Below are 24040 nucleotides of genomic sequence, written 5' to 3' on the forward strand. Positions count from 1 at the left end.
GTTAAAACATTCAAGATGAATTGTGACTATATAAAACATTACTAATTCATGTTCCAGCTGCTATTTCACCCAATTTTCCTGCAGAGGTCACCAGAGCCTCACCAACACAGGTGCAGTGCCCTCCAAAGGACTCCAGTAGATGGGGCAAATTCCTCATATCTCACACAGCCTACACTGTTTGATTTTTTTTTTTTTTACATCCACAGTTACCAATCAAGTCAAAGAAAAGTGAGAATGTACTTTATAAAGCATTATATCCTAAACTCCTACAAGAAAATTAAGATGTGTCTGCGCCATATGAGCAGACAAAAGGAGAAATGCATCAGCAGCAGCAAGATAACAGTAGCCTAATAATAGCATCACACCCACAGATGTAAATTAAAGCCTGATCAGAGCTGCAGCTGAGCAGCGACTGACTCTTGGAATAAAACATCCAAGTCCTTGTTTATTGATCGGTGTTAAGTATTAATGTGTTGGATCAATCAGTCACCCTTTTCTCTGGGCTTTAAAGTATAAAGCTAATGAGAACAGGGGCTACAGATTAGAGCTTTGGGTTCTCAGAGTGACATGTGAGGTGACTGTTCTCACTTTGGACAACTGTTGAGTGTCTGTGAAGGTGGGAAGCATGTAGACATGTTTACATACCACAAGTTCAAAGGTTGCCTTGGAAAGTCAGAGGATTATGTAACTGCCACTGTCCTCTGTGTAACAGTAACAGCAGAGCCACATTCTGCACCATAGCCTCTCATTATGTCCTGGACAGACTGTGCATTTCAGGCACAATGGCTGACCTTCATGCACCCTCTCTGCAATGTTATAAGCACTAGTTTCAGAATGTTGTTTTTTATATACAGTAGCCTACATCAAGATATTGTATCTTATTAATTGCTTCCCTCTTGTTACATATTTGTATTTCTGACAGTTGCCAGTGCAGGCCCCCTATTCTCAAATGTAGGAGTACTTCAGAGGTGACCTGCTTGTCTCTCAAACTGGCTCATCACCAAACCAACCATGTGACTGCACTGCACGCGTCCTAGTCTTTCTCCCAGTATGGTAACCTTCCCCTGCTAAAATTAGAGGGCCGTCTGCTGAGACATTTTGGTTGGGATAGAAAAGAATAGAATAGAACAATCTTAATCTCATTGTACGCTTAGATTCAGTGTGCTGTATCATACTATGGGAGGAATAAAAAGATCTTAAAAGAAAAAAAAGACATTCACAGTCTCTCAGAGAACAGTGCAGTTAGCAAACTGTGATAGCAGCATCAGTGCAGTGCTGTTATTCTACTCGTTGTAAATCTGTGGTGTTTTAGAGTAGAGTGCGGAGGAGATTTAAAGCGCTGGGGTAAAATCTACTCTGGTTTGGGCCCAGATGATTTGGGCTCTAAATAAATTTGAGAATATCTTTCAGTTTGTAATTTGTTTTTCTGTCAACTCCCTCTCCACATTAGGAAAAGGCATTTGGCCTGTCATAAAACAAACCCTAAGAGGGAATGCTCTGATATAAATGTCAATATATTGCTCTGAGAAAATTTCTTCACTGAATGGCACTTTGTGACCTGATCTGGTTTGTTTGTGTGCAAACAAATCTGTCCTTAAACAAACCTCAGTCAAACAGCATAATCATATCTGCAAACTCTGTTATATCTGCATAGATCAGTGGAGCTATTAATAGTTGATTTAAACAGTTTTGCTTCCCCGTGTAAAGCTACATTTAGGCTCTTATCATTTAATTTTCTAGTTTATGTGACAATTGAGAGTCCTGTCACTATGCCTCCAATTGATCATGCGCCCTGGCTACTTGGCCAAGGGAATGTCCCTTTGGCCAAGTGGTTAGCGCGCACATGACTGTTACCTGGGAGTCTGGGGTTCGAAGCCTGCCCTTCCTGCTCTTCACCTTGCCACATTCACATAATGAGCATAGGCATGGATTGAGGCCAAAATGTAGGCTACTTGTGGAAGCTATAGGACTACTACTTTTTATTTTATTTTTATTAACATGCTTAGAAATAGAATAGAAACTACAAAAAAAAAACTTGAGTGTGTTACCAACATGCTACAAGTAGCCTACAGGCAAAGTGTGGGTCAGGTCCTAAAGGAGCTTTTAAGGACACCCTTTTAAAGGGGGCAACACAGTGACAGTTTTACAGTCCAGAATATTTGCCTAACACCCAACATGTAAAAACAGTTTAACTATTTAAAGGTGCATGGGTTGTTTCTCGAAAGTGTGAAACATAACCTTAGTGATGTCACTGGGGTTATTTGGGATTGGGTTTACATTGTGTGTTTAAAATCCACAACAGAAATGCTGCATGATAAACCAGAGGTGTGGCGTTTGAAATATGTGTACATTTATGATGCCACTTTGTTGGAAATGTGGGGTCAACAGGTTTGGGGGCTTGGCCTTTAGACCTGCCTGAAGAGTCAGGGTGTCTGGTGCACCGACTTTGACAATCCTTGAGGCTATAAAATATTTCCCTTGTCAGTTATGGATTACATAACCAAACCATGAAATTGTCTGTTTTCAAATTGACTCTGACAGATCCATAGAGCTAAGTCCTTACAGTCATTTTCCACAGTGCGTGGGAGTATCAAGAACCTACACTTAATGTATAGTGTAGGTCTAGGCTATAGATTGTTGATGGCAGACACAATGACTTTCGCCCTCGGGGTCACCCCCACATGAGAAGAACTTTCTCTGTTGTCTAGAGGCTGCTGCTTCAGTGGGCTACCTACCCTCCTCGGGGTCTGAGTGGCTCTGACGTAGACCCCAGCGTGTCCCGCCGGGGAGGAGGAAGGAGGGAGGAGGGCGGTGCTGCCGCCGCCGCTCGCTATATTGCAGGGAGCCGCGGAACGCCTTGCCCTCTCTCTTCTCTGAGTTTCGTCGAGTGTTTCGACCGCAAAGTGACTTCGGCTGCGGAGACATGGCTGGATATTTGAAAGTCCTTAGCACCCTCTCCAGGTCTGCTGGAGCTGCTTTCTCCAGAAACCCCGCGGTGCTTGCTCCGGCTGCAAACTGCCAGACTTTGCAACAAAGGAACTGTGAGTGTGCAGTGAAAGAAAGACAGAAAGAAAGGGAAAGCGAGAGATAACAGCGCTAATCCTCAGCATCATGATGCTTGACTGTTAATGCCGCCTTCTTCGTGTTAAAATGGCGCTTTTTTTAATGCGGCTCTGGTCGCATAATGTCCTTAAAACTAAATGTGATATCAGCTGCGCACTGTCGAAACCACCCCCCGTTAGAAGCCGTTGGCTTCGGGCTAACGCAGGTAGCAGCGCCGTTAGCCGACCTGTGGGCTCTGCTAGCCCACTGGGATGCTGTTAATAGCTTTATTGGCTTTGTGACCTCGGAGGCAACGATGCTCTTAAACGCTTCACCCAGTGTGTTTATGGTGGTGGTGGTGGTGGTGGTGGTGGTTGTGTGCACGGTCGACGAGGACAGATTGTTGTTAATAGACAAGAGACACAGGCTCGAAACGACGAAGCAGGGGAGAGCAGTCTTTGTCTTTGTCTCCGTCTCCTCGATCCAAACTTTGAGGAACAGTTGGTGGAAAAGTCAAGACACGTACGTGGTCACAAAAAAATGAATGAAGCATTGCCTGAATAAAAGCCCACAGACCATACAAAGTGTGACCGGGCATGTTTACGTCCCGTTATTCCTTGATAAGAGGCGCATAAATCAATGAGAAATAAATTAGCTTTGCATAGAGAAAGAGGAAGCGAATGAATCAAATTAATGTTCCCGTTCTATATGCTTGTTTGTGCGGAAATGTCATCGCTCTAAACTGTGGCTAAACATACTTAATCTATCGTGCAAAATCAATTCAGACGAGTCTTTACTGTCAATTATGATGCACTGCTTCTCGGCCTCTTGGTTGTTGGTAGAAGTCTTGGACAAACTTTCGCCAAGGTCAGGCAGGCTCAGCATACGAGACTCCACTATAGAGAGCAATGGCTGCCGGTGCTCCAACTGTCCTACATAATATTTTCCATCTGGGTTACATCCCGGCAACTGCAAAGAGCTGCACAGTTTACCACATTTGGCTGTAGCAATTAACCATAAACCGCTGTGTGGCTTGTTTGTTTAATTGCTTTAAATGTTTACAAACTTTTACCCGGTTTTCTTACTAGACCAAAGCCAGGACTCAGGAGACCAACCTAAATCTGCTTTTTTTCTGTGAGCTATGTGTAGCACTGATCTAGATTTATCACGTGATCTGTGCAAACATTTGTCAAAATACATTCAGCAGAAATTTGCACATTGAAGCTCTGACATTGTATATACAAGTCTATGCAAAGCATACCAGCCCAACCAGTTAGCGTTGATACAGCAGTGGGTCAGTTGAAGGGCACTTTGGTTCATGGTGTGATTGAATCAACATGTCATTTTGAGCTTTAAACGGTACCTGCATGATAATTGCATAGTTTACACCAACATGAGTGTCTCGGATATTTAAAACAACTCATGCTCTTAAATGCCAGTAAAATAAAAATCCTACAGATGCTTGCAATAGATGTGAAATGTAGTAAAACGTTAACCTCTGGCAGTATTGTCACAATATTTTGAGTGTTTCATTCAGAATTATGTAGGATACAAATTCTAGTCCAGTCTGTCAGACTAAATTATTTTAATGCTGACAGAAGATTGACCAAGTTGATTGCCCCTTTTTATTGCAGTCAGGAGTTGCACTATCTTTGCCAGTAGCTCTGTGCTGCAATTGCATGCCTTTTTAAAAACCTGCTTGTAAAATTGGCCAACATGCTGTTTCTTGGCTGGGGATTTTACAGAGAGGAAAAGTTTAATGTTCCGGTCAGTCCCCAACTTTAGTCTATAAACTTCCCAAAGCTTGTATTTTTTTGTCTTCAGTTAAGTAGTTTATCAGCTAGTTCTCACAAATGTCTCCACTTAGTTTTAGTCACTTTGTTGATCTTGTGAATGCCTTTTCTTGACCAGGTGTTAAAACAGAAAGTATTTAGCGCTTTCCTGTCTGAGTTGAAAGTTAACCATAGAGGACGTATAGCCAGAGGTTATCCGGGTCATCTTGTCATGGCACACATCGTTTTAGACTACCTTTGTCTACTTGCAATGAATGTGGTGCAATTGAGCACATGGAGACCTCCAGCATATATTCTTCAACACAGCTATACCTAAAATTGATTGTAAAAACCCAGTGAGGGTATTTAAAAATAGCTAAATACTGAAAATTGGCACTAAATGGCAGGTCAAATTGTTAATCTGGTTTACTTATTATTTCGTCAGACATGTTCAGTGTTTGCTTTAGACCACAATCGCTTGAAATTATTCTATGTAAGTAGATTCTTACATAACCAATTGATTTCAAGAATGTTTGTACTGACTAGGGTGCAAAATGTGTTTATGACCACTGAACCCAAACATTTTAATAATACTCAAATTGAGGCAACATTAGGTCTATACTGTAGACTAAAAGTATTGCATGTCTGTGTTTTCCTTTTTGCACTTGTCTAGTATTTTGTCTCAAATTGTGAACGTTCTTGTCAAAGGACTCCTACTAGCCTTTGAATTGTAGTGATATGAACTACATAATACATGACCTGTTGCCTATTTATCCTTATGTCTATCTTTGTCTCAAACTTCAGTGCAATAAGGGGGAAAAAAATCTTCCAGACATATCCCCTGAGCATGTGCAAATGATCCAGCAGGAAGGCCCACATGACTTTGTTTCAGCTCAGTTCGCCCTTCAGCGTCCAAGCATTTGTTGATACGCTCCAAAATTACATAACCTACTCGGCTCCCTCCTGCGCTCCCCTCTATACTGTGTTAGAGGCCTGTTGTAACACATTCAGAGTATATGAATGAGACATTATGCATTATCCATGATGTCATCATGACCCAATTATGAAAATAGTTTACGTTCATTTTCAGTTCTTCATTCACCATTTCACCACTAAAGATAGAATCTCAAAATAATGTGAAATTGGGGACATTGAGATGAGTGAATTTACTCCACAGGGAATGGAAACTAGAAATCAGAGGAAAAGGGTAAAAAAAAATCTGACAAAATCTTACAATCTGAATCATTGTCATAGTTTTCTCTCACACATGTTCTGCTGTACCTAAATGACAGTGTCTCAATGCGGCTCCAATAGTATCTGTTGAGTTTCACTCTGACCAGTCTTGCTGAGATGACAGGTTTTTTATGTCTTTGACTGCTTTATGCAATTGCCTAACACAACTGTAATATAAAGGTCACTATTGCAATGAGGTTATTTTCAGTTCCTCATGGTCACAGTGTATCTGTGGTGTGCAGGGCTCGTGTGTCATGTTTAGAGCATGGGAACAGAGCACGAGCTGTTTTGACAGGTGCCACCAAGGCTTTGTAATCCCAACTAGGTCAAAAGTCTTTATAAACCCACGTGGATTTCAGATTTTTAATTCATGTCGTTGACTTTAAGGAAAACCGGACACCTAATTTTCACTTTCAGTACTGTGGGAAGGCATTAGTAGCAGTGGGGGAGCATTAACTTGGCAGAGAAATTTGAGAGTCACTTGATCCCCAGCACCTCCCCCTGTACTTTTCTATTCACCAAAATGATCCTGCTGGCAGGACACTCGCACTCTGAGCAGAGTGAGAGTTGATATGATTAGCAATTTACCTTGCTGCAGTAGGAAAGAAAAGAAGTTAAGTGATCACTCTCAACAGTCAACCATGGCAAAGCTTACTTATTATTGTTAAATATAAGATATGTGTAGAAACACTTATGAATATTATTTATGTTTTCAACATGAAATAATGTTTGAGCCCCCCTTGTAACTGGTATTTTATGTTTTTTGGAGTAAAGAGGTGGAGTACATTAGAGTAAAATCAATAATCTTGGCAAAGATATAACAATAGACCTTGGAAAATGGTATTTGTGGATTTACCACATGTAACCTATAATAAGGATTTAAAGGGACAACGAGGAGTTTCTATTTGGTTATAAAAAAGTCTCACGTTAATGTGGATGAATCTACGCTACCCACACTTGTTAATGGGCCCATTTTCGATAAATATATCGTTTTGTCTCTATTGTTATTTTGTTATTATTAGTGGTGGCGGAGATGCTGGTCGAGCCGACCAGCTTTCTTTACTTTTGGTTTCGTGGCGAGTCATGAGAATAACGCCGCCGAATCGCCGTTTATGGTCGGAACTACGACGATATGTGATCGTCTTCGAACCTCTGACTTTAATTCTTGATGAATGAAAACATGAGTATGTCTTGCGCCAGTCAAAGAATTTCACGGTGCGCGCGGAGGCTCATAAATGTAGTGTGAAAACGCTTCGCTTTTCCAAAACTCCTCGTTGTCCCTTAAAGCAGAAGTGAGTGGTCCGGTCGTTTTCGCTAATGCTGCGTTCCAGGCAGGCTTTTGAAATTGTAAATTACAGCTTCAAGTCACAACTTACGACTTTGTAGCGTTTCAGGCAACCCACTCGTGTTTTTCCGACCTGTTTTACCGGTGAAAGTCACTATAACGGCCACTCGTAACTTCCGACCGGTGAACTCGTACCAGATCGAACTGGTACCACTTCACGGTTGGAAAAATACGAGTTTCCTTGATCGCACCATAACAGTCCTCGTCCCTACGTCACCACATTCACGGCGTTCCTTGGCTGCACACACAGCCCTGCATGCCGTTCTCTCTCCTCATTGGATAAAAACTGTAGGATACGATAAATGTTTTCTCTTCGGCTCAGAGCAGAGCAGAGGGACTGAGAGACCCGTGTTTCAGTCCAAACACTCTATGTAAGTGATTGCTGTCGGAAGATATAACTATTTAAGACTTATATTAACACAAATATATCACTCACTTCTGCTTTAAAGGTATCCTGTGGAGTTTTTGGCAACAAATCCCACTATGAAGCAGCAAGTTAGTTAGCAGATTTTGGTTTGTTTGTGTCGCATGCACTTAAATGTTTGGCAGTGCAATATTTTCCTGTAACCAAAAAAGTGCTTTTTTTTGGTAGAGAACAGTATTTGGTATACATACCCCTTTAACACTGGTTAAATGGGTCTTGTGATATTAACATAGCTTGTACTCCAAATAAGCTCTGAATGGAGTTTATAAGAAACCTTATTTGCAGCAGTTTAGTCTCAAGCAAAAATGTCAAACTTTTTTTGACAATGAAGTGGCCAGGTGTCTTAGCTGAACCTGGCTGAAAATGGTCACATGGCGATGGCAGCTATTTGGCTATTACTTTTCTGTTAAAGGGACAACGAGGAGTTTCTATTCGGTTATAAAAAAGTCTCACGTTAATGTGGATGAATCTCCGCTACCCACACTTGTTAATGGGCCCATTTTCGATAAATATATCGTTTTGTCTCTATCGTTATTTTGTTATTATTAGTGGTGGCGGAGATGCTGGTCGAGCCGACCAGCGTTTTTTACTTTTGGTTTCGCAACGAGTCATGAGAATAACGCAGCTGAATCGCCGTTTATGGTCGGAACTACGACGGTATGTGAACCTCTTTGAACCTCTGACTTTAATTCTTGATGAATGAAAACATGAGTCTGTCTTGCGCCGGTCAAAATAATTTTACGGTGCGCGCGGAGGCTCATAAATGTAGTGTGAAAACGCTTCGCTTTTCCAAAACTCCTCGTTGTCCCTTTAAAGGGCTCATGGGACAATGTAAATTCTTGCAGTGCATCTCTTAATAAAGGCCATACATTGAGTAGTGGTCCAAATATATGATGAGATCAGGTACCTAACACCATTTTTATGCAACAGATTTTTTTAGGGAGTCAAGTAGCAGGGTATAAAGACCTTCAAAGTCCCCATAAGGAGGAAGTTGGGATGAATGAATGCATCAAGCACATGTTTTTCCCAAAGGATTTTGGTTCCTGTGTGTATTAAAATATTTACTTATTTTTAGACACGGTTGACTTTGGTTGATATTTTTTTTAAATTTTATTATTGTGTTGAGCTTTCACTGGGGTTATGTTTAGGTAAGAAATCTACTGGTCGCGTCTAGGAATAAGTCTTGGTTTGGGATAAAATGGCCCTTGCAACACCATTAGAAAACCTTTCTAAACCTACATGTGACTCATTTAAGTGATCTAAAAGAGACTCGGGTGTAAATAGTCAAATTTGCTACCCAGCTCATGTTCAAAATTGCACTGTTGTTATGGACACTTGGGTGCAAATAGTATCTTCTTGGTAAGATAATAGGCAGACAAATTGATTAAGGTGAATTGTTTTGTGTTTTCTTTCTGAGGCACAGATTGTCTGGCAAAAGGAAACAGAAAATGCTGCCTGTCCTCTGAGATAACTTGAAAACAGGAGCTGCCCCCCCCCCCCCCCCTCCCCCGTTAATAAATAAGCATAAATAAGCATCTTGGTTTGAATGGAAAATGCAGTTATACTATATGTATGATTGACAGATGCCGACAAACGCATCAAGGTGGCCCAACCGGTGGTGGAGATGGACGGAGATGAGATGACCAGGATCATCTGGGAGTTCATCAAAGAAAAGGTGATTAATGTGGCATTCATGGGTGGAGGGGCAAACACATAAACACTGGTGTGTGTCTCAGAGGAGGGATAGCCCACACTGGCTGGCTCTATTTTTAGATCACAGACTCACACGTGGTAGTGAGGGGAGGGTTATGTTATGTACGCATGTTGCGGGGGAGGGGCTGTTGTGATGTTTCATTCAGTCACTGGCTGATTGCCTCCCGGAGAGGGCAGATGGTGTGTTGGTTTAGCAAGAACACGTGGAGAGGCATGAGATAAAATCTCTGAATGCTTTCTGACACTCTATAACTTGTATTTCCTGTTAATGATCCCATAATGCATTGCATACGTTTTCTCTCCAATTCTTCAGCGAGAAAATGTAATTTTCTAAATGGCAAAATGGTGTACTACAGTAGCTGGATCAAGACTTATTCTGTTAACATTTGTTTTGTTTGTTGTCTTTAAGCTCATCTTGTCCAACGTTGATGTTGAGCTCAAGTATTACGACCTGGGCCTGCCATACCGTGACCAGACTGATGACCAGGTCACCATCGACTCTGCCCTTGCCACTAAGAAATACAATGTGGCGATCAAGTGTGCCACCATCACGCCCGATGAAGCCAGAGTGGAAGGTTGATTATACTATTCAACTTTCAGCATAGTCTAGACTTGCAACCGTTTAACTGCTGTCATAAAAACAAATATTCATAGCTTGTCAAAGTTTTGGAAGATGGTATAGGGGCATACATGAATTTTAATTTGTTCTATGTTAGATGCCAGCACTGTGTGCACAGTGACAGTAAATTAAACAGGTTGAACTTAAATAAAGCTCCAAGTGTGAGTCCCATTAGGATCTAAGTGTTTATTACAAAGGCTGAGTTAGAGTGGTCTGAACTGTTGAACATCAGAGAAAATGCAAAATAATTACGTGAAAATATATCAAATTAAAAGATAATTGGACCCTGATTAATTAAAGAACAAAATGCTAGTATGCCCAAGCTTGCTTACCACTCTAGTTCCAAGGGTTTTAACCCACAAATGCCCTTCTCCTGTGGGCACACTGGCAACAGCTGTATTTATGGTAGGCTTCCTCCTACATAGCTGTTGTTATAATGTAGAATAACATTTGATTGGCAGTGCAGCTCAGGATGAAATGATGCTTGTCTTGGTTCCACCAGCACATAATTCCTATGTTTTTTTTGTTGTTTTTTTATCCGCAGAGTTTGGCCTGAAGAAGATGTGGAAGAGCCCTAACGGAACCATCAGGAACATCCTGGGCGGCACCGTCTTCCGTGAGCCAATCATCTGCAAGAACATTCCCCGTCTTGTACCAGGCTGGACGCAGCCCATCACCATTGGCAGGCACGCCTTCGGTGATCAGGTGCGTCTCCTAAACGTTTGGAAAAAATGAAGCAATTCAGCTCATTTATTTTAAACGAATTAAACCTCATGTCTCTGTTCAACAGTACAGAGCCACAGACTTTGTTGTCGACCAGCCTGGCAAATTCAAGATTATCTTCTCACCTACTGATGGAAGCGCAGGCAAGGAATGGGAGGTGTACGACTTCCCTGCTGGTGGCTGTGGAATGGGCATGTACAACACAGATGAGGTGAACATATGCTTAACTAAATCAAGCCGGGGATGCAATGAGAGGTGCGCCTCCCCACGGGGGATGGCAGAGAAGTTCGGAGGGCACGTTTAAGGGGAAGATAAACAAGACAAAATGACTGTAAATATCTGGTTAGCTAAACTTGGCTATGCGTGTGGCAAAATGGATAGATTTTTAGTACCTACACTGAGGGCACAATGAGGCAAATAGGAATTGGTTGTTCCTTTTTTATGGTCAGGGCATCTTCCCACACTTTAAAAAACCCTCCTCTAAATGGTTGTTATTGTGTTACTGTGTAAGTGGGGTAGTATTCAAAGTGTGACTGTGTCTGTGGCTCCCAACCCCAGCTCTCTTTGTTGCTCATGCAGATAGAAACATTTTTTAATGGCTCAGGAATCTTTACATTATTTTTATTTTTATTATTTTTTAGATTTATAAAATGGCCAAGAATAAATTGTAAACAAATAACACATATGTTGGGGATATTTGTTACCATAAACCTTGTGCACTTTATGAAAACGGGGTGATGTATGAAGTGAACAATAGATATAAATTTTCTACCCATGTTACCACGCACAGACCCAGCACAGCTCTGTTGCTCATTGATGTTTTATAATGGACAGTACTGGTGCTCTGGCTAAGTAAAATGATCTATGTCAGGATGTTCAGGATTTGGCTACACAGTACATTTGTTAGAAGGATCAATTCATCATTGTTGTTTTATGGGATTCATTAACACTAAGAAACAACTCCACACCAGTTTCATTTTATCACCTCAGCAAAAGAGTCCCACATACTTGAGTAAGATGCTTGTCAATCTGTTTGTTAAAGTAATGCTGGTGCATGCTACCACATGTGGGACCCTTTCTGCATTTTGAAAGCAACAAGCTTTCAAAATATTCTGTAAAATCTCTTTAAATCACACATTTGTTTGTAGTTTGGTACTTTGGCAGTTAAACCTCATTACCATGAGATGGCAATACCAAAGCTTAATTTTTATTTTCACCATTTCTTACTTTAAGGTAGCCTGATAATGCTGTTGAATTCTGCCTGAGGCTTTTTCAAAGATCAACACAGCAATTGCAGTAGACGGTTCCCTTTTTCAACCTGCTTCGCTACTGTTTTGGTTTCTTTCGTCAGAGCGGGTCTGTTTGATTTAACAACACCAGAGGTCATAGTATTACTCTGAATTTGTCAAGAGGAAGGTTGTTAACCTCTGTGCTACTGATAAAAACCTACAGCAGTCATGAACTGTTTGTATTTTGTTTCCAACAGTCTATTACAGGCTTTGCACACAGCTGCTTCCAGTATGCTATTGGCAAGAAGTGGCCCCTGTACATGAGCACAAAGAACACCATTCTTAAAGCTTACGATGGCAGATTTAAAGACATCTTTCAGGATATCTTTGAAAAGTGAGTGTCCTCTTGATTTGATGAGCCCCCCCTTTTTGCTCGTATTAGTTTATGCACAACATCATTTCTGTTAATATTTTTGACACTTAGTAGCATTTTGTTTTAGCACATTATTACAGTAATTCAGAAAATCACACCCATCTTTTCACCATGGATTTATTTTTTTTGTGAAAAGCAGAAAGGCTGTAGGTATAGTTTACTGTGTTTGTTTTCTACAGGAACTACAAGCCTGAGTTTGACAAATTGAAGATCTGGTATGAGCACAGGCTTATTGATGATATGGTTGCCCAAGTGCTTAAGTCCTCTGGAGCCTTTGTGTGGGCTTGCAAGAACTACGATGGAGATGTTCAGTCTGATATCCTTGCACAGGGTGAGATATTTGGAAAACTGCTCTGCCTCTTTTGAAAGTAATGTTCCCACAAAATACTGAAACCTACATGTGTTTGAAGGTCTTGCCAGCTTCTGAGCAGTTGTGGGTTGCACTAAAGCAGGATTCTGTGTTTCCTGTTATAGGTTTTGGCTCTCTGGGACTGATGGCATCAGTTCTCGTGTGCCCTGATGGCAAGACTATTGAGGCTGAGGCTGCCCATGGCACTGTGACCAGGCACTACCGTGAGCACCAGAAGGTTAGTAACCATCAGTTGTGTCTGTCTTGTATTGGAAAGCATCTAAGATGGGTAACAGAACAGAAAATGTGAGAGGCCAAGTGATGGCGTAGCAGACAGACAATGTAAATCTGTGGAGCTATACTGCCATCATGTGGAGAAAATTGAGATTATGTGGAAGAACATAGGCTTTGTGATCAAAAAGCTAACGTTGTCCTTGACTGTACTTTTAGGGAAGGCCGACCAGCACCAACCCCATTGCCAGCATTTTTGCCTGGACTAGAGGCCTGGAGCATCGTGGCAAACTTGATGGAAATCCCGACCTCATAAAGTAAGAAGTGCAGTTTTATAGTCAAGATGCTCACCTTTGGATGAGATGTGGGTTTTCTAAATATTTCCTTTTTTTTTTTGCCCATCTGCAGGTTTTCCCTGACACTGGAGAGAGTTTGCGTTGAGACTGTTGAGAGCGGTACCATGACCAAGGACCTCGCAGGCTGCATCCACGGCCTTCCCAAGTATGTTTATTTTCCCATTTAAAGCTTTTTAATTTGTACAATGCAGTCATGTAGCTCTGACTGCCCTCTCCGTTGAATAACTTACAAAGATGATAATAGTTGGGTAGTTTTGTTTACAGATAATCATTGATTCAGCTACGTGCTATGGTGTCAATGTAACATGTCCATGAAGGCACATCCTTCACATGTTCAGTTAAAATGGCACCATCAGTAGTACATCAACTAACAACTTAAATATCTTGGGTGCATTGTGTGGTTACGTAACAGACCATGTTTTACCTGGGAGGCGTCTGAAGGTGTAAGCAAGGGTTTGCCCCAAGGGACCTCTAAAAATAAAGAGTGGAAAACTCTTGGTACATATGTAACAACACACTTAAAAAAACAATAGAATAAAGGCATGGTTGAAACTATTGTGGAGATGAGATTCCTGTTTGCAATGGACATAAAGAGTTGGAATAGTAAAAAAAAATTAAATTAATGGTAATTGTCAATTCAATATTTGATAGGGGAATATAATTCAAATTGAGCTTAGATACTGTTGTTTGTGTTATATTCCAAACAACAAAACCACATTTTTAGCCTCCTAATTGTGGGAATGTGCCTCTAACTCTAGTTTGAACATATTTGTGTTTGGACTGTTGGTCAGACAAAGTGAAAATTTGCTGGTGTCACATTGGCTTCTGAAAAATGGTAATGAGCATTTTTCGGATATTTTATAATTCAAAAGATTTTTCGAAGACAATTTGTTTATTAATCAGTAAACAAATACTCATCAGTTGCAATCCTATGATGAATTCTGTATCATTTAGTCCATGCAGCATCTTTGTTTTGGGACATTAAGCCTATAATGGCACCTAAAATGAATAATGATTAGCGCTTTTGCAGGCTAATTTCCTTTTTAACTTTAGACGAAAATATTCCCTTTGATAAAACTGCCATCAGTCTGAAACACTTGCATAAGATGGGGTGCTTCTCACCCTGGTTATAATCTGACGGCATGTAAGGTTGCAGGTGAGAAGCATGAAACCCCTGCCCTCATCTTTAAACATGTTTAAGAAGTTTTATTCATGTACCAAATAAATAGTGGTGTTGTTACTGTTGCTGTGCTCATTAGCTCAGAAAAAAATCAGAAAAATACTGCCTATGAGTTAGTTTGGTATGTGAAGCCATGGTCCGAGGAAAAAAAACTTTTTCTTGCGGAAATTCCAAATGTGGAATTTTAATTAATTTAATTTTTAATAACACGAAATATTAAAATTGCATCTTTGCCGACCTTCCGATTTGCACTGAAATGCAGAAGAATAAGCTGCACGTGTATTCATGATTATCCATCTAGATCGAGGTACAGATGAAAGACTTTTTGAAAACATTTTATTAAACCCTTACTTAAGGGTTGGGTAGCCCTGATGAAGGTACTGTATGTGCTGTCTTGTTCACCCACTTGTTCCTTCACTGACTGATGTCTTAACCAGATTTTTTATTAGTTGAACTGCCCTGTCTTTATCTTTTTTTTTTCTTTTTAGTGCTTTTCATCTGTTAGACATGCAGCCCATACATCTACCAATGATTGGATGTTATTTTTGTCGATGAAGGCGCCGTTCTCTGGAAACTAGATGCATAAATACAGGAGGACAGCTTTTTTTGATAATATAATTTAATACTTAGTCATACTGTCTTTTTTATGTAGTTGCATTTAAGTAAATAGGCTTTTATTAACCAGCATTAATACTAATTCCTAACAATTGCATTATTACTAATTGAATTGCTGTTTTATTGTCTTGTTTTCTAATGCGTAGTTCTGAATTTCCTGATCAGTTCTCTCTTGTCTTGCCTCCTCAGTGTCAAGCTGAACGAGCACTACGTCAATACTACAGACTTCCTTGACGCCATCAAGACAAATCTGGATAAAGCCCTCGGCAAGTGAAGGACTTGAAAGAATAAAGTCGGCCTGGAGATGGCAATGTCACTCCTCTGTTTTTTTGTACCTCATTTTTAACTTAAAGGTCAATAAATCCACTTGCATTTTGTCTGAAGGAAAAAATGTACTGTCTGTAGGATTATATAGTGTTCTATTAGGTTATTAAACAGTTGAGAGATATCCTTCCACCTGATGCCTCCCTCACATCTGTCCTCATATTTGCAAGGTTTTATTTTTGTAATGTGAAATACTGTATTCAGTACTGTGTAATGCCTGGCAGGACTCGAACCTGTGTCAAATCTATTTGCCAATAAAGCCCTTATTTGATTCACTTATTAGTATTTTTGTTTTTTGAACAAACAATGAAAGTGCAACCTTTTTTTTTTTTAAAGGTAAATAAATTTATTAATTTACAGTATTGTCTGGTACACAACATTGTACATAACATCTCTATCCACATGATCTCCACACTAATGTCTAATACAGAAGCCATTGAAGCTGAACATCTTCCCCTTTGTATCATCACTGAAACAGTGACGAGTAAACACAGAAGATGAGAAATGCACAAAAAGAGCATTTTTATTATAAATGCACTATATCAACATTGCAAATGGATACCTTGTTTGCAGGTTACAAGTTTGAAAAGCTAAGCACTGGGAAACTGAATATATTGAGCATTTCCCAAATCATTTTCCATGAGGTCCATGGCCCTGTCACATGTTGGGAGGTTGTCGTTCATCACTTGAGACCAGTGTACAGCATGATGGATGGCACGCTCTCACAGACACACTGGGGCACTTAATATTTCTGTCCGAGTTTTTTGGGACAATTCTTGTTGAGATTCATCCATTTAGAAAAAAAAAACTGCAATGTGAATGCAGGGTTTGCATTGCTTTTGAAAAATGCTGCAGTCTTTGCAGACGTGAAGGCCTGGTTGGGGAAAATGGTGAGATTTGTTGAAAGAGAAGCTGTACCACAGTCTGTTCTCTGTGGTAATCTTTTGAAGAGATCTACAGATGGGTGGGAGGGGAACCTGAATGCAATTTCATGAGGTCTTTGATTGGACCCCAAGAAATCCAATGTACCAGCTCTACACAACATCAAGGAAGAGACTGACGTTGCCCGTAGCTGCAGGATTTGATCCAATTCTTTGGTTAAGGGTCCTAACCATTAAAAAAGGGTATTTTGAATTTCTTTTCATTAGTATCTTAAAACATTCCACAGAAACAATTACATTCATAGACTAGAGATCAATACAAGGTGATGCTTGTTAATGCAGAAAACTAAAAAGTAGACACAGTGGTCCTTAGTGCAACGCACTGATTCAGTACCAGTCAACATACAAGAGGACTGATACATTCTGTACAATAATATACAATAAAACACGGATTGCAAATCCAATGGAATTTCAGTCATTTCTCATACTTCAAATTTAATTTATCACAGCAAAGTGAATTTTTAACCTCTGTAACTTGAAAAGCTTTGGCAAGAGAAAAAAGGGAGTAACACTTATCTATTTCTTTAACCCTTCACATTAGTTTACCCCAGCAGACTGAGGGAGACTAGTATTGTCTGAATGAGTAAGTGCAGTATAACATCACCATATGCTTTTATGCTTGTGGCTAAATATGTGCTTTTCCAAATTAGGCTCAGATGATGTTCCTATTTTAAGCAACTGACAGCATATACATTCTTATATAGATTTATTAATGTTTTTTGTGTTTTTTTTAAAACCTAAATGCTCCTATTTTTTTTTCTCAAATATAATATATGTATTCAGTAGATCTGCAGTGTTTTTAGAGGTGAAAAATATGTACTTAGGTAAAAAGTATACATTTCCAAATTTTGTAGCATTATGAGTGATTCCAGTGCATATGAATGTGCAGTTTGCTGGGATTCTTCATGCCCTTGAAGAACAACCCAAACACAATGCCTTTAACAACAACAAAATAATAAAGGGCAAAAAAATCCCGTTTTCATCAGTTCACACTTGTATTCAATTTGGGGTCATTTTAATAATTCATGTAGTACTGAAGCGCCCTGCGCCCTTCCCATAGGTGCTGTAATACTCCATTTGAGATAGTTTAGCAATGTCTGGTGTGTTGTTGTTGTTTGCCCGGTTTTCTCGCTCACTGAATTCAAAGCTCTCCTCCTCGTACTCTTCTTGGCCTTCTGTGTCTTGGGGGGGTTCTGAAGAAGGAAACAAAGACACCAACGTGATCCCACACTGTCCTCAATAACACACACATTGACAGCTCCAAAAGACACATGGCCTCACTGAGGACAGCCAGTGGACTGCCCCTCCTCCCCTGTCTCAGTATCAGTCTCTGCTGATAGAGAGAGGCATGTCTAATCCAGGCACTTCTATATTTACTAAACACACAAGGAGGGAGTGACAGAGAAACATCAAAACACTTGGCCACTAGATTACAGTACATGCTGAGTCAAAGTGCATTAGGGACAGGCTGAGTGACAATAATGCGACATGAAACCCAGTGAGAAGTCCCAACAGGAAATTTGCTACACATAACTCATCAACATACTCGGATGCCATCAGAGCATTGTATCTACTTCAAATCAGAGAGTGTCATTAAGGACAGCCAAGAAAGCTACTCACCATGTCCATCTATTGAGGTGTCCATGATGCCATGTTTGACCTTCATGTGTCGGCTGAGGTTGCCCTTCAGGTTGAACTTGCTGGTGCAGTAAGGGCACTTGAAGGGTTTGCTGCCGGCATGGAGGTGCATGTGACCGAGGAGGTTGTACATTCTGTTGAACGACTTTCCGCACACCTGAAATCGCAAGAGCTCAATAGTCAGTCAGTATTCCAGTATCCCCACAATGTAACCCGGTCCTGACTTGATGTTTAAGTCCAATTGCTTCACTCACCTTGCATTTGAAAGGCTTGACCGGCAGGTGGACGATCATGTGTGTTTTAAGGGTCTGCTTCTGGACAAAGGTCTTGAAGCAGACGTGGCATTGGAAGGGCCTCACACTGGCATGGATCAACATGTGTCTCTTCAGGTTGGCAGACAGGGTGAACTCTCTGGCACAGACATCACACTTGAATTCCTTCATACCCTGGGGGAAAAAAAACTATTTAGCTCTTCTAATTACTTGGGTTGGTTCAGAGGAAAGTAAGTAATGGGTCATGGGGAGGAAATACAAGGTGCTTCAGCATGTCCTGTGTGTTTTGAGCATTTGCATTTTGGCTAACTCATGTAGATTACATTAGCCCCCCCAAGTGTTGAAAGATGGAGAGGAAAAAGTCTAACAAAGGAAAGAATCAACTATTTCTTTTGGTTTAATATTAAACTTAAGCAAATGCCTTGGAAAAAAAAAGTTTTTTCTATATAATAAAAAAGACTTTATAATGAAATGGAGAGAAAGAACAGAATGATTCATGAGGCAAAGGGAAGTTGCTCTACGGACGTCATACAATACAAAACACATGCAAGTGGGGGGTTGAGCCACACAAAAAAAACTTAGGGCCTTTGATGACTATGTTTACAAAGCAACTGGTTTTGGAAAAAAAGACAGATGCAAGTGCACAGTATGTCCTTCATTTTTTTTCTATGAGGATTCACACAGAGGACACTGAGTAAAAGAGGCTAGACTATGTCCCTCTTTTCCTTGGTTCTTTATATGTTTAGAATTTTTTTTGTTAAACAAAGGTTTTAGTGATGTTGTATTGTTGCATGAAGCCTAACCAGTTTTGGTTTCTCTTTGATCGTATAAATTGGTAGACAAAGGCACATCACTGGGTTTCAGTACCTTAAGTGTGAGGGCGTGCGCTGCTAGTACCTTGTGAGTGAGAGCATGTTGTCGTAGGTGGTGGATCTGGACAAACTCCATGCCACACTCGGGGCAAACGTAGGGCCGCACGTTCTGGTGCTTCATCAAGTGGTTCTGCAACTGGCTGCGGTAAGCAAATGACTTGTGGCACTCTGTGCATTGGTACGTGGTGGGGCCTTGATGGCTAGTCAGGTGGCGCTTCAGGTGCGCATAGGTTGGGAACTCAAGACCACACTGGGTGCAGACGTGGCACTGACCGCTCTCGTGCTTGTTCTCGTGGGTCCTCAACTCACTGGGGTAGGCGAAGCCACGGCCACAGAAGCGGCAGCTGTACGGCTTTACGTCAGAATGCTGTAGCATGTGCCTCTTCAGGTGGCTGGTCTGCGTGAAGGCCTTTTCACAAACAGTGCACTTGTGTGGTCGCGTACCCTGGTGGGTCAGCAGGTGAGTCTGGAGGTGGCTTGGCTGCTTGAAGAGTTTTCCACAGTGAAGACATTCATGGGGCTTAATTCCATTGTGACCCAGGATGTGAGTGACAAGGTTGTATTTGGATGTGTATGACTTCTCACACATGCGGCACTTCCAGCGTTTCAGACCCTCTCCTACATCTACGCAGTAAGACTCATCTATCTGTACATTGATGTCCAACCGGTCAATCTGCATTCTCCTGGCGAGACCCTCTGGGTCTGACCACAGCATGGCCTGGCCGTTCTCCTCATACTCCCCTGGCAGGGGCATGTCAGCAGACTCATAGGCCACCTCATTGGACTCATAATAGCGGTTCTCAAGAGGACTGCCAGTCTCTCCACTAGTCTTGAGGTTTAGTGCCTCTTCCTCTTCTTCCTCCGCCACCACCAGCTCCTCTTCCTTCCTCTCTCTGTTTCTACCCGTGCTCTCTTCTTGTTCCTGTTCTGGTTGTCTGTCTGGCTGTGACCTGGATGTATCTCTCGCACATGAGGCACAGTTTCCACAGGCATGCTCCTCTTTCAAAGACTCTCGTTGGGTGACTGGATCCTCTGACTTGCCAGGACTGTGCCTGCTGTTTATGTGAATGCACGATGGAGGGGTATCAGTGTCAAGTCTTTCACCTTTAACCTGCGCCTGTGGACTTGATGCTTTGTGTGGGTGACCCTCTAATTCTTCGTCGTTCCTGGGCCTTTTGGTCCTCCCGCGGGGCCCGGGCCGTCTTCTTTCACTGCAGTGGGGCTGGGGCTCTGGCTCCCCAGCAGGCTCTGCGAGGTAGTCCCCGTTAGCCCCTATCAGCTGGTCAGCATACTCATACTCCATCGCATCAGGTGGAGGAGGGGGGCACTCTCTGGGCTCCCCTGTGTAAAAGCCATTAGGAGCAATGGTGGCCCCAAAGATTTCATTCTGGGAGATGAGGCCAAGTACAGCCGCCTGAGCCAGCGATAGCACCACTACAGGCTCGGTCTGTGTACCCACATCCACTTGGCCCTCAGTCATCTTAGGGTAGGTTCGCACCAAGCGGCTACTCTCCTGCTCCTAGAAGAAAGTATACAACATAAGTCAAAAAAAGGAGAAGCAATAATATGTCTCTGTGTTTGGTTTTTTTTTTTTATTATGCTGTTGTTACAAAACCAGCCTTTCACAATGTTTCCTCATATAACCCCATTTCCCCATTGTAGCCTCAAGATATTGGTAACGTTCCTATTAATACAAACAAAAGCTTTTTGGGAACGTAATATTGAAATGGTGATGTTATTTAATTTTGACAATTCAGAGCCCCAGATTGACACTAGACACTATAACTATACAGTCTTTCCCAAGGCTCAAGGAGAGAGATCATGTTTTTCTGGATAACTTTGAGAAAGCCGCATTCGGACTACGCCTTTTTTCTTTGCTCTGAATCCGCAGAACATTAGATTTAGAAGATAAGGCAGATCTGTGTTAGCACCCCACTTCCTTCCTTGACAGGCTTTAGAATAATAAAGAACACAACAAGGGATGCAGGTCCAGCCAGGAAGTTGACTTCCGTGGACTGTCCTCAGCACTTCCTGTGGGGTCCCGGGGCAGCCTGGCTGACCAAAGTCGGCTCATCACTGGAGCTATCTGTCCCATTCATGAGGAGCAAAGTGTCTCAGCTCTGCACTCAGAGACTCTCGCCGTAGCCGACTTCATAATGCCTGCCACACTGGGCTTCCTTAACAAGATGATGTATGCCGGCAGTCAGTCTCATATCCATAACAGACATTCGATTGAGCTTCGAGCTCATTCTGTATTCCAGACCGATGCATAAGACTTGCTAACATAATTGTATGGTTCAGAAGTGTTTCAGACCCACATGCACATGTTTACCCTGCTGCCTGTGAAAGCGGAACAGTGAAACTGTGAGGACAAAATTATGGTATGACCCAACTGGCTCGCTTGTGGTAAAGGAGAAGTGACTACTGTAGGCCACTGGTTTCAGGTGAATCTAACTTGTATGAAAATGTATAGAGAGCAGCTTTCACTCCTGCTTTCCTTTCAGACTACACACCAGTCTTCACTCTGTGCCTTACAAGCAAGAGCTGCTTCCTTTCCTGACAGAATACAAAGAGAAAAGAAAAGAGTGAAAAGGGAAAAAGGAAGAGGAGATAGTGATATTGCAGGAATAAAGGTGTGTGTGTATCTGTGTATGTGCATGTGTGTGTGTGTGTGTGTTGGGAGAGGGGAGTAGACCTGGATGCCCTGATAACCACGTCATTTATAATTACTGCTTTTAAAGTAGTCAGACAGAGACAGACTGTGTGTTTGTGAGAAAGAAAAGGAAAGAGACTGGGTGTGTATTTGAAAGCGTGTGTGTGAGTGTGTGTGTGTGTGTGTGTGTGTGTGTGTGTGTGTGTGTGAGTGAGAGAAAAGAGAGGGAGGGAGGTATGGAGAGAAGGAGAAAGAGCTGTGGGCGGGGGAGGAGTGGAGGGAGGGAGACGGAGAGAGAAATGAGATGGAGGGGCTGAAAGATAAAGAAAGAGGGGAGGAGAGGGAGGGGAGGGAAGGGGAACGAGAGATTGAGTGAGCATGTGAGAGGAGGGAAGAGAGAAAGGAAAAGGAGTGGGGGGGGGCGTGGGGAGAGGGAGTGTGCGGGGGGGGGCGGAGAGAGACAGAAAGACAGAGTGAGTGAGTGAGTGAGTGAGAGAGAAAGAGGGGAAGGAGGGAGGGAGGGAGGGAAGGAGGGGGGGGCTAGAGAGAGAAGAAAAAAGCACAGCAAAATGAAAGGCTGACAAAATGAAAGAGAAAAAGACAAATGACAAGGAGACAGAGAAGGTAGGGTAGTAATTGCAAGAGTCCGTACTTTCACATTTAAAGTTGCAACTGAAAGACACCTAAGGACAAACAATTAGAGCAGCAGCAGAAAACGTGCGGCAGAGACAGAAACACAACTCTTATCTTTTTTAGAAGATGTTCCCACTGCGGTACTCGTATGAATGCGAAAAGTAATCAGGCTTCCCCCTCACACTCACGCACAGACAAGAGTGTAAATACCTCACCAACTTAACTGTAAAACAACTAAGCAGCAGCAGCAGCAGCACCACCACCTCCACCACCACCCTCCCAATCCTTAATGGCAACACATCTCTTTGCATCGTTATGTTTCCAACTCACCACATTGTTCCTGGAGTGATGTTTGAGGTGTTTCAGGGATCTCATCCTTCAGGAGAAATGAGTGGAGTAAAAAAATCCACCTCCTATTTATATCTGTGGGAGAGTGGGGCGGTCCCACGGCTCATCCTCCTCCTACTGTTGCTGTTATCAGAACTGACTGTGCCTGCCCCCCTCCACCAGCCCTCCACCCCACCACACACACGCGCGCACACACAAACACACACACACACTCACACTCACACACACACAGCATCACCCCATTTCTTTCTCTTCCTCCCACCCTCTCCTTCCCATCTCACTTCTCTTTCTCTCCTCTTTTCTCTTACAAACACACACACACACACACACACATCTTATCTCCCTTTCTCACTACATACAATTTAGCATGACCCTTCAACACACATTTCTCTTTAAGGCACACAGAGACACAAGCTCTATCTTTTCTTGATCACACTTTCTACTTTGCATTTCCTTTTTTTCTGTAAGTGTGTGCTCAAAAGCACAAACAATTATTAAATAAAGTCAGTAGTTCCTCTCTGTGCGTGCAGACCGACATATATGAATTTACACACAGAAACATGTTTATATATATAAAGGTGTGTAAGCAGCTACACACATAGGCACGTACACACTTTCACAACACGCACAAACACTGAGAGACTATGGGTGGAGGTGCGTCTGTCAGTAGCAAAACAGTCAGACAGATAATGTCTGAGAAATGCTAAAATTTTAACTTTCCAGAGACCGTGTAGTTTGCTGCCATTATTTCTAGATTCAAACTAATTAACTATTGAGACAGCCTGAAGTATACTGTCTGAGAAATTCAGGAGAAAAAAAAATTGAGTGACAAAAGAAAAGAGAAGGAGAAAGAAAGGAGAGAAAAGCAGTTAGGAGAGAGGGAGGGAGGGAGACAGACGTGGGGGAGAAAGAATAAGGAAGAAAGAAGCAGAGGGAGGGGGAGTGAAGCTGAGTGGAGGAAGAGGAGGAGGGGTGGGGGGGGTTGTGGGGGGGTGAGAGAGACAGAAAGAAAAAGGGAGAGAGGAAAGAGAGCCGGGGTGGGGGAGGGAAGAAGAGAATGCAGCAAAAAAGGAGGAAGAAGGGAAAGGAGAGACG

The 24040-nt window shown here is 42.0% G+C and overlaps 2 protein-coding genes across 2 annotated transcripts; one reads left to right on the forward strand and one right to left on the reverse strand.

The window, feature by feature from the left end:
- Positions 1-2740: 2740 nt before the first annotated feature.
- Positions 2741-15863, forward strand: idh2 (isocitrate dehydrogenase (NADP(+)) 2). Its single transcript, XM_083973367.1, has 11 exons — positions 2741-3041; positions 9400-9491; positions 9939-10104; positions 10693-10853; positions 10939-11082; positions 12358-12494; positions 12713-12864; positions 13008-13120; positions 13333-13430; positions 13522-13614; positions 15454-15863. The coding sequence occupies exons 1-11, from the start codon at positions 2924-2926 to the stop codon at positions 15536-15538; spliced, it is 1359 nt and encodes a 452-aa protein (XP_083829493.1). The 5' UTR covers positions 2741-2923; the 3' UTR covers positions 15539-15863.
- Positions 15864-15979: 116 nt separating this feature from the next.
- On the reverse strand, positions 15980-22985 carry znf710a (zinc finger protein 710a). The gene is made up of 5 exons (XM_083973366.1): positions 22928-22985; positions 19337-20830; positions 18422-18613; positions 18150-18324; positions 15980-17722 (listed from the first exon to the last, which is right to left on the reverse strand). The coding sequence occupies exons 1-5, from the start codon at positions 22970-22972 to the stop codon at positions 17553-17555; spliced, it is 2076 nt and encodes a 691-aa protein (XP_083829492.1). The 5' UTR covers positions 22973-22985; the 3' UTR covers positions 15980-17552.
- Positions 22986-24040: the final 1055 nt, after the last annotated feature.

Source organism: Trachurus trachurus (assembly GCF_905171665.1).
Source record: "Trachurus trachurus genome assembly, chromosome: 6".
Classification (NCBI taxonomy): domain Eukaryota; kingdom Metazoa; phylum Chordata; class Actinopteri; order Carangiformes; family Carangidae; genus Trachurus; species Trachurus trachurus.